The 16,577-nt window shown below is 43.6% G+C and overlaps 1 protein-coding gene across 10 annotated transcripts in view; it reads left to right on the forward strand.

Moving 5' to 3' along the window:
- Positions 1-16,577, forward strand: part of SDK1 (sidekick cell adhesion molecule 1) — an 844,750-nt gene that overhangs the window by 758,149 nt on the left and 70,024 nt on the right. For 9 of the 10 annotated variants that reach the window (XM_089769286.1, XM_089769291.1, XM_089769290.1 and 6 more), the window contains 3 exons: positions 4,560-4,695; positions 6,429-6,488; positions 8,414-8,515. In XM_089769286.1, the coding sequence (XP_089625412.1) occupies positions 4,560-4,695; positions 6,429-6,488; positions 8,414-8,515 (298 nt within the window). The remainder of the gene's footprint in view (positions 1-4,559; positions 4,696-6,428; positions 6,489-8,413; positions 8,516-16,577) is intronic. The other variant, XM_075899625.2, reaches the window with a different exon arrangement.

The following is a 16,577-nucleotide window of genomic DNA, read 5'->3' on the forward strand; positions in this document are numbered from 1 at the left end:
GCAAGTGATCCATGCCCTAGGCTGCAGAGGAAAGCAAAAACCTCCCAGAGTCTCTGCCAATCTGACCCCAGGGAAAATTCTTTCCCAACCTCAAATGTGCTGATAGGTTACTTCCTGAGCAATTGGGCAAGATCCACCAGGCAGCTACTTGAGAGAGAATCCTTTCTAATAGCTCAGAATCTCATCTCAGGCAATTGGGAATTTTCGTTGCATTTTTTGTGGGCAGTCCCATCATACCCTCTCCTCCATACGTTTATCAAATTCCGTCATGAAGCCTGTTAAGTTTTTTGCCCCCACTGCTCCCTTGGAAGACTGTTCCAGAACATTACTCCTTTGATTAGTGACTTTCACCACATTTTGAGCCTAAACTTGTTGTTGGCCTGTTTATATCCATTTGTTTGTGTGTCTACCTTAGTGCTTAATTTAAATAACTCCTCCTCATCCCTGGTATTTATCCCTCAGATGTATTTACAGAGAGAAATCCTATCTCCCCTGTGCCTTCTCTTGGTTAGACTAAACAACCCAAACTCTTTGTGTTTCCTCTCATAAGGTAGGTTTTCCATTCTTTGGATTATCCTATTAGCCCTTTTCTGCATCTATTCCAGTTTGAATTCATCTTTCTTTAACAGGGTAACCAGAACTGTACACAGTATTCCAGACACAGTCTTGCCATTGCCTTGTATAATGTTATTAACACTTTCCTGTCTGCACTGTAAATATATTGCCTGATGCATCCTAAGACTGCGTTAGCCTTTTTCACAACTGCATTACACTGATGGCTCATAGTCAGCCTGTGAGCAGCCAATATACCCATGTCTTCCTCTTCCTCTTTCATTTCCAACCAATAAGTCCCAAGCGATTCTTGTTATTAGTCCCTAAATACGTGATCTTGCACTTTGCAGTATTAAATTTTATCCAATTTCTATTACTCCAGTTTACACGGTCATCCAGATCTTCTTGTCTGATATTCCACTCCTCCTCCATATTGGCAACACCTCCAAAGTTGGGGACATCTGCAAATTTTAATTAGTGCACACTTTTTCTGCCAAGTTTAGAAGTAAAACTGTTAAATAAGATCAGTCCCAGGACCTATCTTTAAGGAATCCCACTATTACCATCTCTCCAGCCTGACAGTTCACCTTTCAGTATGAACCATTGTAGACTCCTATTTAACTAGTTTCTTGTCCATCTTTTAAATTTCATATTAATTCCTATCTTCTCCAATTTAACTAATTTCCCATGTGGAACTGTATCAAATGCCTTACTAAAATCTAGGTAGATTAGATCTACTGCATGTATTTGGTCCATTACTTTAAAATGTAACTGGTAGAAAACAAGTTCTTTCCTTCAAAGCCAGTTATAATAATAATCTTAAGATTGATTTTTAAAGTTCTAGATGATGCTTCTGTTTCCTTCAGGATTGGGTATCACTTTATTTTCATCTTAGACACAAGAGTTACTGTAACTCACATGACATAAACAAATTGTTCTTATTACTGCTGCACACCATCCAGGCAACCACTCATAATCACTTTACCTACCTCAGCAGATCCCTTGGGCCTTTCTCCAGAGAGATAAAAAAATCCTAAATAATCCATTACATCAAAAGCAGAGTTTTACCAGGAAAGACAGATCGGAGTGGAAAGACCTGACCTTTCAGCAAAGTACCCTTTTCAAGGAAGAATCATGGCAAAGAAAGAAAAATATCTTGGGCCATTTATCTTCTGAGTGTCCCTGTTCTAAACTTGAAAGAGGGAAGGACTGGGGAAAACATGAACACATAAATACAAGTTTCAACAGATTCATGTGCAATTGAAGAAATATCCTTTAATTAGATGTATAATAATAATAATTAATAATGTGAAGCATTAGTGTGTCCCTTGTATGCTTTTATTCAATAGTGTTTACCTTTTTACATTTATATAGGAAATGGTAAAGTATTTGTCCATAAACAAAGTCTTTCATATTTTTAAGTGCTGTATGACACTTCTCACTAATTAAAAAGAAATTACATACATTGGATGTAAGAAAGGGCCTTGATATTCTACTTTGACAGGACTAGATCCTTCACAAAGTTATCCAGGCTCTTTCTGGCTTATAGGGAGAGGGTTAGGAGACAAGCAATGGTCGTCGATCCAGATGGATAGTAAGTGCATCGGATCATTATATAGATTGGCAGAGGTACCTTTTTCTTGCAGATAATTAGCACATTGCTCAAGGGCAAAGGCTACATCAGTGACCTTTTTTAGTGTGCATACCCCTCAGAAACATCTACATGGCATTTTGTGGTGGGGGTGTTGTTTTTTGCACATTCACAAAGTGCAAGTAACCAAGGATGATGCTAGGTTTGGCAGGATGCTAGTGCAGTCATTCTACATATGAATTCCTTGTACAGGAGATTCTACTGCTTGGGAGTCACCAGCTGTGGAATGGGATACGGACTATCACTCAGTACAGAAAAGAAAGCTACTTATCTGTACTGTAATGGATATTTTTCAAGATCTGTAGTCTACATACATATTCCATGACCTACTCTCTACCCATGCTACTGCAGAGTCCACAGAACAGGGGGTCTGAAAGCTGTGGGAGAAATGAGGTTGGTGGAGTAGGTCCGCCTCTTATATTCTCTCTCAAGCACACGAAGAAATGAAGGGTGCATATGTTGCCCCTCTAGGTACTACTAACTGCAAAGTTTCTTCAGCACATGCATATTTTGGAATATATAGATATAGATATAGACTGGACATCTCAAAGAACATCTGTTAATGCACAGGTAAGTTTATTGGAAAGGTAAGCCCTCTGCCTTAGTTATGGACCAAATCCCCCACAATACATTTTTCCCTAATACAGAGGTGTTCTTTTTCTGTAGCACGGTCAGTTCTGGTGGGTGTCTTTTTTTTTAGTGGCAGATTGCTAGACTGTTACCAAATTCTTTACATTTCCCACTGCTTACCTCTTTCCATGTTTTAAATGGTTGAATTATTGATTTTCACTCTCTTCTTTAAAGTTACACAAAGTGACTTACACAAAGTCACTGCATTTCACCCCAGTACTTACCATTTCAGTGATAGATAAAGTTATTTCCATGTAAAGTTTCCAAAGTACATGGAGATCTTTCTGTAATTTGAAAGCAAGATCATTATAGTTACAGCCATTATCCTTTACCCTTTCAGTTCCTTGCTGCTTAAATTTGAGAGAAGAGTTCTTTAGAAAATAATGGCTCAAGGTCACTTTTGTTCTCTGCCACATTAAAACTACTGCAAGCTCCTAAAAAGTCACTTTTTCCAAACAGCATGACTCCCATATACTGTCTATATCTAAGTAACTCAGATTTAAAAAAAAATCTCTTGGTATAATGGATTTCTTAGGCTTTTTTTTAATCTCTCGTTAGAGAAGAACCTGGGGGGTTGCTGAGGTATTCCTTTGCTGAGATACAAGTATTCTTGAGTGGCAGAGTGTGTTGTAGAGAAATCAGAAGTGTATGGACGGCCTGCCTGGTAGCCCTACATAATTACCATACAAGTCCAGATTTAATTCTCAAGTCAGGTCTCTTGCCATTCAACTTAACCCATTGTCCAAAGGGAGTAGGGGGTATCTTGCCAATGTGAGAACAGCAGTATTGGGCTCCATGCACTGCTCCACAGCTGGAAAGAAGATTCTTTGATGCAGGAGGTTTTTAGTGTATAGAAAGAGGAGAATCCAGGGAGTCCCAATATATTATGTGCAAGACTCCTTGGGGGAAAAGAAATATAGTCTGAGAACATGTTACAGGTGAGATTTCTACTGATGGCACAAAAAGGGAGAGCTTAAACATCTTTCACATCCTAAATTACAGCTATTCTCATGACTTATCCATTTCTTCGTTTGTTATAGCCAGATCAAGGGGCTTGAGAGATGTGTGTTCTACACTAGCCAAATGTAGCGGTACCTCATATGGAAGTGGGGTCATTACCAAAAAGACCCAACCAGTTTATAACCTAATTAATTAAAGCTACTGATCCTTATTCAGCTTCCGATCAGCTATCCCTTATCTCCAACCATGTTGAATTCAGAAGCTGTCCTCAAGGAGAACACCAGTAGAGAATTGCCATTCCATAATAATGCCATTGCCAAACATTTGAATTCCTCTTCTTGCTGCTATATGTCTGAAAAACTGGCTTCCCTTTTCTGCTGTTCATGGCAGGCAAAGTGTAGCCACATCTGCATTTCCTGACACTAGTTTGTCCAGACAGATTGTCACATACAGGGTCTTGTGCAATCAAAATGTAGGAAGTTTTTGTTCTCATGAATCATATAAGCAGTGGACTGCTCAATGCAGAGCATCTTTTAATTACTGTCTCTGAGTTAAAGTAGCAATGATGCCTTTAAATGTTGTTTTGTAACTTCCATGAATGTTTTGCTCTCATTGTTGAGAATCTGTTTTCATTATAGCAGTCTGGGTCCCTGTCACACACAACCCAGATTCTGGATGAGACTGTCTAAAGTTTACCAATCTCTTAAACTGTCTGGTTTTTGTTGTATTGAACTTCTTACCAAGCACTTGTGTGTACTTCTTGCAGCCACCAAAGGTTGAGAGTCTGAACGGTTTGCTGTTGGGATATCGGATTTATTATCGGGAGCTAGAGTATGAAACTGGGCCTGGAACAGAGTCCAAAACCATTAAAAGTCCTTCAGCTTTACGAACAGAGCTTACACGTGAGTAGACAATATGTGTTTCAGATACACTGCTGTATTACAAGATGATAATCCACCATTCCATCAGAGTTCGCATCCCCTCATTACTCAGTGGAGAGAATGTAAAGATGTTCCACAGGTGCTAAATTATTTAACAGTTGAGTACAAATGGCAGAGATGCCCGAGGATGCTATTAACTATGGTCTTGTCTGCATTACATTTAATGGCATGCTCCAGTCCATGCCGGCATGCTTGAAATGGCATTCTGTGCCCTTCTTTGTTTCTCCTCCTTCCATGCATGCTCTAATTTCCTGCTTTCTTCTGTTTCCATCTGGTAGTTACTCTAGTATGCTTTGTTCTGGCTTCGTATACAGAAGATAGCAAATACATTTTTGGAAAATGTATGTTTTCAGTAAAGGTTTTTCTTTTTTTTTTCCCCAATACGACCAAATAGCTGACAGAAAAATTTAAATGTTTTAAGTGTTTGCCATTATTTAGGGAGAAAATTTTCCATTTTCTTCCCAAATAATGGCAAACGCTTAGAAAATAGAAAGAAAATAAACAAAAAGCAACAGCCTCATCATATTGGCATGTAGCTTAACGATAGTCAATAAATGCTTTATTGAGGGAAAGAATACCGAGAAAGGGAGTATTAAGAGGAAAATGAAGAGAAAATTTAAACAGAAGAAGAAAAGTAGGAGGGAAGAGTAAGGTGTAAGAATCAGGTGGAAGATTTGGACCAAGAGACAGCTCAGTAACTTGAGAGATGCAGACTAGCAATGAGATGTGACCATGAGAGATAAGCTTCTGCCATGACTGAACAAAATGGGATTACTCTCAGAGTACAATGCTATTAACTGTAAGGAAGGGTGGCACAATATGGTCCAGCAGGATTTACATTACATGATGTCTTGCAACATTTCTCAGGCCGGAACACATCTAAGCTGTCTCCCATAGACACTCTTTTGATAATGTCTATAGACACAGATTTTCTTAAAAATGGCTGAAGCTTCAAATTCTGTCCTAACCTACAAGGCGATTGGACATAGTATAAATCAGGGCAGAACATGGCCCTAAAGGGTCTGTAGCTGATTTTCTAATAGTGCTGCAGTATAAATCACTCTCCTGTGCTTTTTCAGGAAAGTCAGAAAGAGAGAGAGAGAGAGAGAGAGAGAGATTTTCAAAGAAAATTCACTCTACTCTTAGAGCAATGCAGTGATGTTTCTCACTCATGAGGATCCTCCTTCCACACTAACTTGCTGTTTTTATACAGTTTACTATTGCTAAAGATACCATGATAATGAAATGTGGGAAACTTAGTTTATGTTTTAGAGAATAAATCCTATATCATTTTAAGTGCTAGCTATTTTGGGACTTTTTTCTAGAGTGGTCGACATTTAAGCTTTGGTAGGATGAGAACTAAGAATTCAGTGCAGTGTTGGAAATTTCCCCCCATAGAATTGATTCCCTTACACTCATTTGTTCTGTTTAATCTAATGAATCAGTACATTTCCCTATGCTGCATATTTATGTGATTCTCTTTGGTGATGAAATGAAACAGCCCCTGGTGAGTGAGATGCTTTTGATGTGTTACAAGAGAGTGATGTGATTTTATTGCCCTTCAAGGTACAGTCCTAAAGCTCAAACTGTGTACGTGTGTGCTGCATCATTTCCCTCTGTCTCTGCTGTACATCATTTGCAATAACTGTTTCCCTGCACTGTAACAAGCTTTCTGCTTTGCTTACTCTGAATAGCCCAAAGCAGCTTCCAGACAGTGAATAGCCCCTCTGCATTAACGACGTATGAATTAACACGTAAGTGCACGCTGCCTTGACTTTTTGTAATGGTTGGGAATATACTATGGGCAAACTTATATGGTTCTCCTCACTGAATCACCCAGAAAACATTTCAGATTAATGATTCTGCTTCCTTGAATTCCTTTTCTTTACATGCTTCTTTCCAATATATCAAGACATTGATGATGCAAGTAGGTAACAGTTTAAAAATAAGGCTGCTGAGAAGATGAAGCATTATTGACTCTAACATGTCAGTATTTCCAATGCTAAATGAATTCTGATTTTGTCCGCCTCATATTTCACAGTCCATCTGAGTTTAGCTGAATCACATCATTAGTCCTTTGACTTGAACACTGGGATGCTCAGGCACTCCCGCAAGTAGAGGGCTAGTTTAGAAAGGGCCCAAAGAATTTGTATGCAGCTCAGAGGTGTGTTCAGTTGGAAATGAATAAAACAGGATTCGACGGAATTAAAAGGCAAGTTGCTTTCTGGTGATGATGGTTCACTAGGCAGGTTTGGCCCCGGGCTTTCAAGTTACAGATTGTGAGGTTGGGAGGAGGAGTGGAGCCCCAACCTCACACGCATTCAGATGCCTGAACTCGCATATGTTCTGTTTTCCTCGCGTTGAAATTCCTCTTCTGATTTCTTTTAACAACAAGAGCAAGGAAAGTTCCTCTGTGTGAGCTGACAAGTGCCACAATTCTTATCAAGATGGCTGTTTCCTATGGTATATCAATGTTTTATTTATGGCTGGCAAAGCCTTGGTGATGTATCAAACATCATCTAGTGTGTATCTGAAACGAGTCCGAGATGCTGGACTCTGATTCAGATATATGGGCACTTGTAAATACTTCTGTGAAGCTGAAATTAGAAGGACCCCTGTGATCAGATTCATCGAACCTTTACTGCACTGGTGGTTTGCCATGAGCCACAGATCAAGGGGTGCCTTGTGATTCACAGGTAGCAGGGAGAAATTCAGACTCATATCCACACACACACGTCTGAATAAACTAAGTGCTGATTAAAGTACAATTTCATTATACTATTGACTTGACTTTTGCTGGGGGCCCTTTTATATTTACTATAGAGGAGGTGATTTCATTTTCAGATGCAAATCATGGAAATCTGGGCAGCTGCAGCCAGCCCTCTGCGAGGGTATTTACATTATTCTATTCCACCCCCTGTCCTTCCCTTGTTTATTAATTACCCTAATGCCATGGGATTTGCTAGCTTTTTTTTTTTCTCCCAGCTGTCACTCTTCCCAAAGCTATTAGTGTCTTTCCTATGAGTCAACTAAGAAATAGTTGCCCAGTGGCCAAATGAATTATAGAAGAATTTGAACTTTAAAAGGAAGGAGATTTCAGTTTCAAACTGTGATTGTTTGAAAGAAAGAATTCTGTGCAGCCCTTTGAATAGGACTATGAATTCCATTTCTTTTCAGCAGCTGTAAACATTCATGATGCTGCTTTTGACTGTTCCCAAGGTGAAACTCTCTGAGGCTAGGGGAAGGTCTGCAGCTGTGTTCTCTCCCACCAGCAGAAACCAGGAGGAGTCCAGATCTTGAACTTTTGGAGCATAGTGCAGAGTCTACTCCCTGCGCATGTTCCACCGGGTAATGGCAGCTGTGGAATAGTCCAGCAATGTTCCCTCCAGCTAGTCACCCAGTAGGTATTATCCCTTTTACAGAAGCAGCAAAATGATGAAGTAAGTCAGGTCCTTTCTTGAGGAGATATGGTGCCTTTCTCATAATTATGCACACACAGTGATTATGTGTGAATTAGAGATGGACATAGCCAGGTAAATACTAGCTTTCAGTGACTTACTGTTTCCTGTATTCCAGCATTATATCAAGTGGGAGAGAATTCTTGACATAAAGAGATGAGAGAGTATTAAGTAGGATGTTAAAATGCCAATTTTTTTAATCTTCTGATTTAAATTTCCAGAACTGAAGAAATATAAGAGATATGAAGTTGTAATAACAGCGTATAACATCATTGGGGAGAGCCCTACCAGCACACCCGTGGAAGTCTTTGTTGGTGAAGCAGGTAAGCAAATTGAAAATGAATTGATTTAAATTGCACCTGAGTGTTTTCCCATTTTCCAGGTGGCTGAGGAAGGAACAAGAGTATCTGAGAGATTTCATTCCTACACATTTTTCAACAGCATAGTTTGCTGGGGGAAGTTGAGTCTGCCATAGTATTTTTGCTCTTCAGAAGCCAGCACATCTACAATACCCCGAATAAAGAAGGGAAATGTGTCTTGACGAAAGAAGAGAGCAAATGTTTTGAGGAATTCCCAAAATAACATTTGTCCCAAATTAGCTGGGAAAGGAAAGCAGGAAATGTGAGGAAAAAGTGACTCGAAGTAGAAAATGACAAGGGGAAGGAAGAAGGGTCATATAACAAAAGAGACTTTGGAAGTTGCTCCTTTTTTATTTTACAGATCTCTTGCATGGCAATGTTTTCTGTGCATGTACCCTGCAAACATATCTGGAAACATTGAATCCATGGTGGAGATTGTCTCAGGTTTAGTGGTAGCTCTGGAGCTGAACACGGATGTGACAATAAACCTTAATCTCTGCTTCCAGTCTAATCAGCTGCAAACCCTCCCTCGGCTCCTAGCTATCTGTCTTACCACACACCTTTGCATTGCTTGGTATGAATCTGTATAGAAATGTGCACTCTGCTTTCCAAAGTATAACTTGCAAATCAATTTCCAGTCCCTGCCCAAAACGACTGAGATTCTCGAGGCACAAGTCTCTCTCTCTCTCTCTCTCTCTCTCTCTCTCTCTCTCTCACACACACAAATTCTCAAGCCTGTGTCACTATTTCATTTTTTGTAAGTGATTCCAGCTGGGAGAGGCTGGTACTGGAGTATCTGTGAGTGTCCTTCTCAGTTACCATTTCTGTATCATTCCTCTTAGCAGCTTCTCCCATTAGAATTTCAGGTAAGCTACTACCACCACCAGGACTGTTGCCCAATCAGTTATATGAACTAATCTCACTTCACTTTCATTCTTTTTCTTAAATCTAAGATGTGAAGGTTTGAGTTCAAACTCTAGAGATGGCTATTTTGTTGCTACATTAATTGCAAGATTTCTTTGAACTAAGAAAAAGATATGAATTCTGTTTTACTTTTTTTATTTAAAACATAGTTGTAATGTTCACTATTATATAAAATTTCATCAGTTAGTCAGAGGTGGCCTTGCTCTCTAGTTACAGTTGGAGATACTTGCATAATGGAGGTAGTTAGCTAGTTTGCTGGAGTTCTAGCTTCTTCCTGCAAAAGATGACAAAGGAAGCTCCAAATGGTGCCAGTTATGCCTGGCTTCAAAACAATTTTCCTTTCATAACTAATAATTCATCTCTGTCAGGCAGACAGTGAAGATGTTTACACACACACACCCTGATATATACAACAAGGAGGACAAAAGGAGGCTGCTGCCTTTAAACTCCTCTATCCCAATATTGCTTTGAGCAGCCCAAATGGGTGGCAGGGTGGTGAAGAGCTCAGGAGTATAGCAAGGCATCAGGAAGGCTGCCTTTCATGCAGCTATGGTTGAGGTTTCTCATGCTGCAACAGAATTCACTGTCTTTGTTAGGCCTTGTGGAGTTTACTCTAATTAAGGGTAATACAAATGCATGCTGTGGAACTTGTGAATTTAAGGTCTTCCTTCAGATTTCCCCACCTGTTCTGTGATACCAGCGTGCAGTGAAAAAACAGCTGTCACAATTCAACCTAGAGATGGTAGCTTTTCTTTAGGGCAGCAAGGGGCAACATGGGCTAGCGAGCTGGCCCTGTGAGTGCCCTCCTTCATTTCAAAGGCCACAAGATTGTTGTCTCCATGCACTTATACACCTAGAATTTGCGTTGCTTTGATTGGACACTGAGGGAGCACACGGCTCTCACAGTCACTAATGTGTGCAATCAGGATGCTTCTGACTTCACGTACCCTTGCTTTATGTGCATGTCATTTTAGTAATACCAGTAGGGAAAAAATGGCACGGATGGAAACTAGTGGAATCTGGCAACCCTGTGCATGAACAATGGTAAACAAAATGCCTTGCAGGCCACACATAGAACCCTAATGGCCTCATGTGGTCCTTGGGCTGCAGGTTTCCCATCACTACTTTAGGAAAAGAAGTGTTTCCCCTATATAGCTTGTATATTACTTTAAGATTTTGAATTGATCTGGGATCCTTTTAGGATGAAAGGTACAGTATAAATGTAAATTGTTTTATTTTACTGGCATTTCTAAGGGCTTCCTAGCTGCACTGGCAAACACAAGCAGATGAGATGGGTCTGTAATTTGATTTTAGCTGTGGAGACTCATGTTATAAAGCTTGCACAATAAATAGTGAGGGTTATGAGCACAGGAGGTGGAGTTCACTAATCCACCGAAAGATGGGATTTTTCACACCATCGCCAGTAGCGAACACAGATAAAAGGAGATCAGCACTCCTTTAAAAAGTGGAAGTTAAATCCTAGTGCAGAGGAAGACAATAAAAAAGCAGCAGCCCACCAGGGTTAGTCCCTGGCAGGCCATCATCGCTATGTTTCTTCTTCAAGTGGTTGCTCATGTCCATTTGAATTAGGTGTGCGCACTGCGTGCACCGCGTCTTCTGGAGCGTTTTCCCCTAGCGGTACCCGTAGCGCCGGCAGTGCGCCCCCTGGAGTGGCGCCGCCATGGTGGGGCATAAGTGCCCCTGCTGGCGCTCCCCCACCTCAGTTCCTTCTTACCGCCCGTGACGGTCATTGGAGCGTATCTCTCTGTTAGTTCAGTTAATGGTTCCCGCTTCTCTTAGCATTGTAGATAGTTCTAAATAGTTCAGTTAGTTAGTTAGTGTCTCTTCATTTTCTTCTTCCCCTTCGGGGGTGAGGAATGCAGGGCCGCAGGGCTTTAAGGCGTACGCTGTCTGTGCAAAGTTTATGCCCAAAGGAGACCCTCATGACAGTTGTCTGAAGTGTCTGGGTGAGGCCCATCTTACAGACGCCTATAAGATCTGCAAGTTGTTTAAGCCGTGCACTGAGAGGGAGAGAGACTCTTGTCTAAAACTTCTCCTCATGAAGGCGGCTTCACAGCCGGCACCGGCTGGATATTCTGCAGTGCACAGTGCACTGGCGTCCACGCGTGAGGCTCCATCTCGAGACCGGGCCTCGGTGTCGAGGGTTAGGCACCAGTCTCACTCTCCGGCACCGAAGAGGTCAAGAGTGTCCCGTGGTAGGTCTCCAAGCCGGAAGTCCAAGTCGGGCCTACACCGCAGTGCGATGTCTCCGGGGCACACGTCCTCATCCACCACAGTGTGGCGTAAGCAAGCGGGACGTCCATCTAATCCAGGGCAACTACCCTCGCACCGCCCTTCCACGCTGGACACTTTTGAGGTGGCGCATGATCTTATTAGCCTCACTACCTCCCCTCCGTCGTCAGTTGAGGCCGAGAGGTCGAGGTCACCTACGCCGGAGGCCGTGTTGGCACCGGTTTCGCCGCAGCACCGGCATGACCAGATGGCACCGGTCGCTTATGCAGCGGGACCATCCCTTGTGGGACCAGTACCGCTTGCCTCCTAATTGGTGCCGGCCTCGACGCAGGCCACCAGGCTTCACTCAGCGCTCAACTGGAGTTGACCTCCCTCAACGCTGGGACCTATTCCAGACCCCATCTTGGCTGCTCCGGTGCCGTATCACCCAGGCCTTGCAGCACCGTCTACGGCACTATCATCGGTACCAGCGCTGAGCAGCTTTCCCGGGGCACCGTTTCAGTCGTCGGCACCAGGCCCTTCAGCATCAGCCTCTTCAGCACCGATGCAAGTTGCGGCACCGTTACAGGCACCGGCATCAACCCCGTGGGCCATGCCGGTGCCGCCATCACCAGTGAAGTCGGCGTCTTTGGGGTTCGTCTCACAACCAATTCCGACTTCGGCACCACAACCGGCACCGGGACCTATCCTCCCAGTGCCGCAACCGGCTCCAATCCGGCCACTAGGCTCTGTTCTCCCGGCACTGACTCCACTCCCGGCACCAGGACCTGTTTTTCCCGGTGCTGCAACCGGCTCCACTCCCGGCACTGGGACCTGTCCTTCCGATGCAGCAACTGGCTCCACTCTCAGCACCGGGACCTGTCCTTCTGGTGCAGCAACAGGCACCGCATACAGCACTGGCATCAGGACGGTTTTCCCGGTGCCAGCATGCCCTCATTGCGTGCACGCAGGCAAACCGGAGTCTATTGCAAGGTTCTCCCCCCCTCACCCACCCTTGATGGCAGGACATTCATCATCTGCGCCTCCCTGGCCTGAGTCGGACTACTCGTCGGATTCTGATGCGGCATTGTTCAGGTTGGAGTGTTCAGGTCCGCTGTGTTTTACCTCAACAGGCAGGGGGGAGCCCGGTTACCTCCCCTCTGCCACAAGGCCCTGTGCCTCTGGGACCTGTGTGTAGAGCACGACATAGTTTTGCAGGCAGAGTACCTGCCGGTGTGCAAAAACTTGCTGGCCAATGCTCTGAGCAGGTCCTTCGGAGCCCATGAGTGGTCTCTCAAGGATTCGGCACTTTGTCAAATCTTCCGCAGGTGGGGTTGTCCCCTACTAGATCTGTTTGCCTCGGCATGCAACACCAAGTGCCAGAGCTACTGCTCCCTGTTGGGGCTGGGAGAACACTCCTGGGGGGATGCCATGATCGTCCCGTGGCCAGCGGGCATCCTCTATGCTTTCCCCCCATTTCCCCTAATTCCCAGGGTTCTGACCAGGGTCAAGACCTTCAGGTCCCCGGTCATCTTGATAGCCCCTTGGTGGCCCAGGCAGTTCTGGTTCCCTATCCTGGTGGATATGCTCAGCGAGGAGCCTGTAACGCTCCCACCGGTTCAGGATCTCCTGAACCAACCCTGGGACGGGGGGGACCATGGTTCACCCGAATCTCAGCTCTCTCCACCTGACAGACTGGTTTATCCGTGGCTGACCCAACTGGGAAGGGAATGTTCCCAGGAGGTACAGATGGTGCTCCTAAGTAGTAGGAGATCGTCTACCAGGTGGTCGTACACAGCCAAGTGGCGGTACTTCTCGTCTTGGGTGTCCAGAAGGGGAGTGTACCCGTTCCGTGCACCTGTCCCATCCATTCTGACTACCTCTTTGAACTTAGGTCCAGTGGCCTCTCTACCTCCTCTATCAAAGTCCATGTGGCATCTCTCTCCGCCTTCCATGTTGGTTCGGCAGGAGTTTCTCTGTTTTCTGACCCTGTGGTCAAAAGGTTTCTTAAGGATTTGGATAAATTGTATCCCTTGGTTAGACCCCGTCTTCCCGCTTGGGACCTTAACCTTGTGTTGTCCAGACTTGTGTCGCCCTCCTTTGAGCTGCTGGCCACGTGTTCTTTGAAGCACCTCTCTGTGAAGGTTGCGTTCATAGTGGCCATTACGTCGACTCGCAGGGTCTCAGAGCTGAGGGCGATAACTGTAAACCCGCCCTATCTAGTGTTTACTGACAATAATGTGAGGCTCCGCCCTCATCCTGCTTTTCTCCCGAAGGTGGTGTCACCGTTTCATTTGTCCCAAGAAATTTACCTTCCGGTTTTCTTTCCAAAGCCCCACGCCTCCCCTAAGGAGCAAGTGCTTCATTCCGTGGACGCTAGATGTGCGCTAGCTTTTTATATTGATAGGACTAAACCCTTTCGCAAATCTACACAGTTGTTTATCGCTGTCGCTGACAGAATGAAAGGGCTCCCCATATCGACACAGAGGTTGTCCAATTGGGTCGCAGGGTGTATCAGGGAGTGTTATGCTTTGGCCGGGAAGGTCCCACCCCGGGTTACAGCACATTCCACTAGGGCACAGGCATCCTCTGTAGCTTTTGGGGCACAGGTTCCAATCACTGAAATCTGCAGGGCGGCCACGTGGTCATTGCTCCATACCTTTATGGCACACTACGCGCTGGCACAACAGGCTAGGGAGGATGCAGGATTGGGCTCTGTGATCCTCAGCTCTGTATTGTAAATATGTTTGTTTATCTGTGTCACATTGCACTTTCTACAGTTTTCTGTGTTCCCTAAGTTGAATAAATTTGTTTGCGTGGTTCAACTTTCGTGGACTTCTCTTTCTGAGTGCTCCGACCACTCCTCTTTGAAGTGGGGTTGGCTTGGAAGTCACCTAATTCGAATGGACATGAGCACCCACTCGAAGAAGAAAAGAAAGATTACTTACCTGTAACTATTGTTCTTCGAGATGTGTTGCTCATGTCCATTCAACTCCCCCCCTACCTCCCCTTCGTCGGAGCGTCCAGCAAGAAGGAACTGAAATGGGGGAGTGCCAGCAGGGGTACTTATGCCCCGCTGGCGCTACGGGCACCACTAGGGAAAATGCTCCGGAAGACGCAGTGCACGCGGTGCGCACACCTAATTCGAATGGACATGAGCAACACATCTTGAAGAACAACAGTTACAGGTAAGTAACCATTCTTTTATCTGTGCTTCTGCAGGTATTGGATGATTGCAGCTGTCACTGGCCACAGGTCACCGTTCACAGCCAATGTGAGGGTTGGGAAGTGACGCGGACCAGGATGCCACTTTGCGCTGCTCGAATTGGCCATGAATGGTGATTCACAGCCAACAAGAGCTGCAATTCTCCCATACCTGCAGAAGCGGAGATAAATATAGATGTGGGGACCAACCAGGGATTACCCTGCAGACCAGATCTGGCCTGCAGTCTGGAATTGGCCTAACCCTGTCCCAGTGAGGAAAATAGAAGGGAGCATAAACTCTGGCAAATGAAGTATAAAAATATAATTAGGAAGGACACAAAGGAATTTGAAGAACAGGTAGTCAAAACCTCAAAGAGTAATAGCAAAATTAAGTACATCAGAAACAGGAAGACTGTTAAACAACCAGTGAAGCCATTGAAAGATCAGGAGTCTAAAGGAACACTCAAAATAAGGTCATTGAAGAGAAACTCAGTGAATTCTTTGCATCTGTCTTCATAGCTGAGGATATGAGGAAGATTCCCAAATCTGAGCCATTGTTTGTAGGTGACAAATTGGAAGAACTGTCCAGATTGAGATGCCATTAGAGAAGTTTTGGAACAAATTGATAAACTAAACAGTAACAAGTCACCACGCCAGATGGCATTCACCCAAGAGTTCTGAAAGAACTCAAATGTGAAATTGTGGAACTATTAACTGTGGTTTGTAACCTATCCTTTAAATCAGCTTCTATACCTAATCCTTTAAATCAACTTCTGTACCTAATGGCTGGAGGATACCTAATGTGATGCCAATTTTTAAAAAAGACTCTAGAAGTGATCCTGACAATTACAGGCTGATAAATCTAACTTCAGTACTGGGCAAATTGATTGAAACTATAGCAAAGAACAGAATTGTCAGACATATAGATGAACATAATCTGTTGGGGAAAAGTTAACAATTCCTAACATTCTGTTTGCTTTTTTGACTGCCCCTGCACACTGAGTGGATGTTTTTAGAGAACTATCTACAATGACTCCAAGATCTCTCTTATGAGTAATTGTAGCCACCATGTTGTATGTATAGTTGGGATTATTTTTTCCAATGTGCATTACTTTATATTTATCAACATTAAATTTCATTTGCATTTTGTTTCCCAATCATTTAGTTTTGTGAGATCTTTTTGAAGCTTTTCAGAGTCTGCTTTGATCTTAACTATCTTGCGCAGTTTGGTATCATTTGAAAATTTTGCCACCTCACTGTTTACCCCTTTCTCTAGACCATTGATAAATAAGCTGAATAGGATTGGTCCCAGGACAGACCCTTGGGGGACCTCACTAGTTATCCCTCTCCACTCTGAAAACTTACCATTTATTCCTGCCCTTTGTTTCCTGTCTTTTAACCAGTTATCAATCCATGAGAGGACCTTCCCTCTTTTCCCATGACAACTTACTTTACTTAAGAGCCTTTGGTGAAGGACCTTGTCAAAGGCTTTCTGGAAATCTAAGCACACTATATCCACTGGATCCCCCTTGTCCTCATGTTTGTTGACCCTCTCAAAGAACTCTAGCAGATTAGAATGGCATGATTTCTTTTTACAGAAACCATGTTGACTTTCCCCCAACTAATTATGTTCATCTATGTGTCTGACAATTTTATTCTTTACTAT

This window comes from Pelodiscus sinensis, chromosome 15 (assembly GCF_052426305.1).
Source record: "Pelodiscus sinensis isolate ZL-2025 chromosome 15, ASM5242630v1, whole genome shotgun sequence".
Classification (NCBI taxonomy): Eukaryota; Metazoa; Chordata; order Testudines; family Trionychidae; genus Pelodiscus; species Pelodiscus sinensis.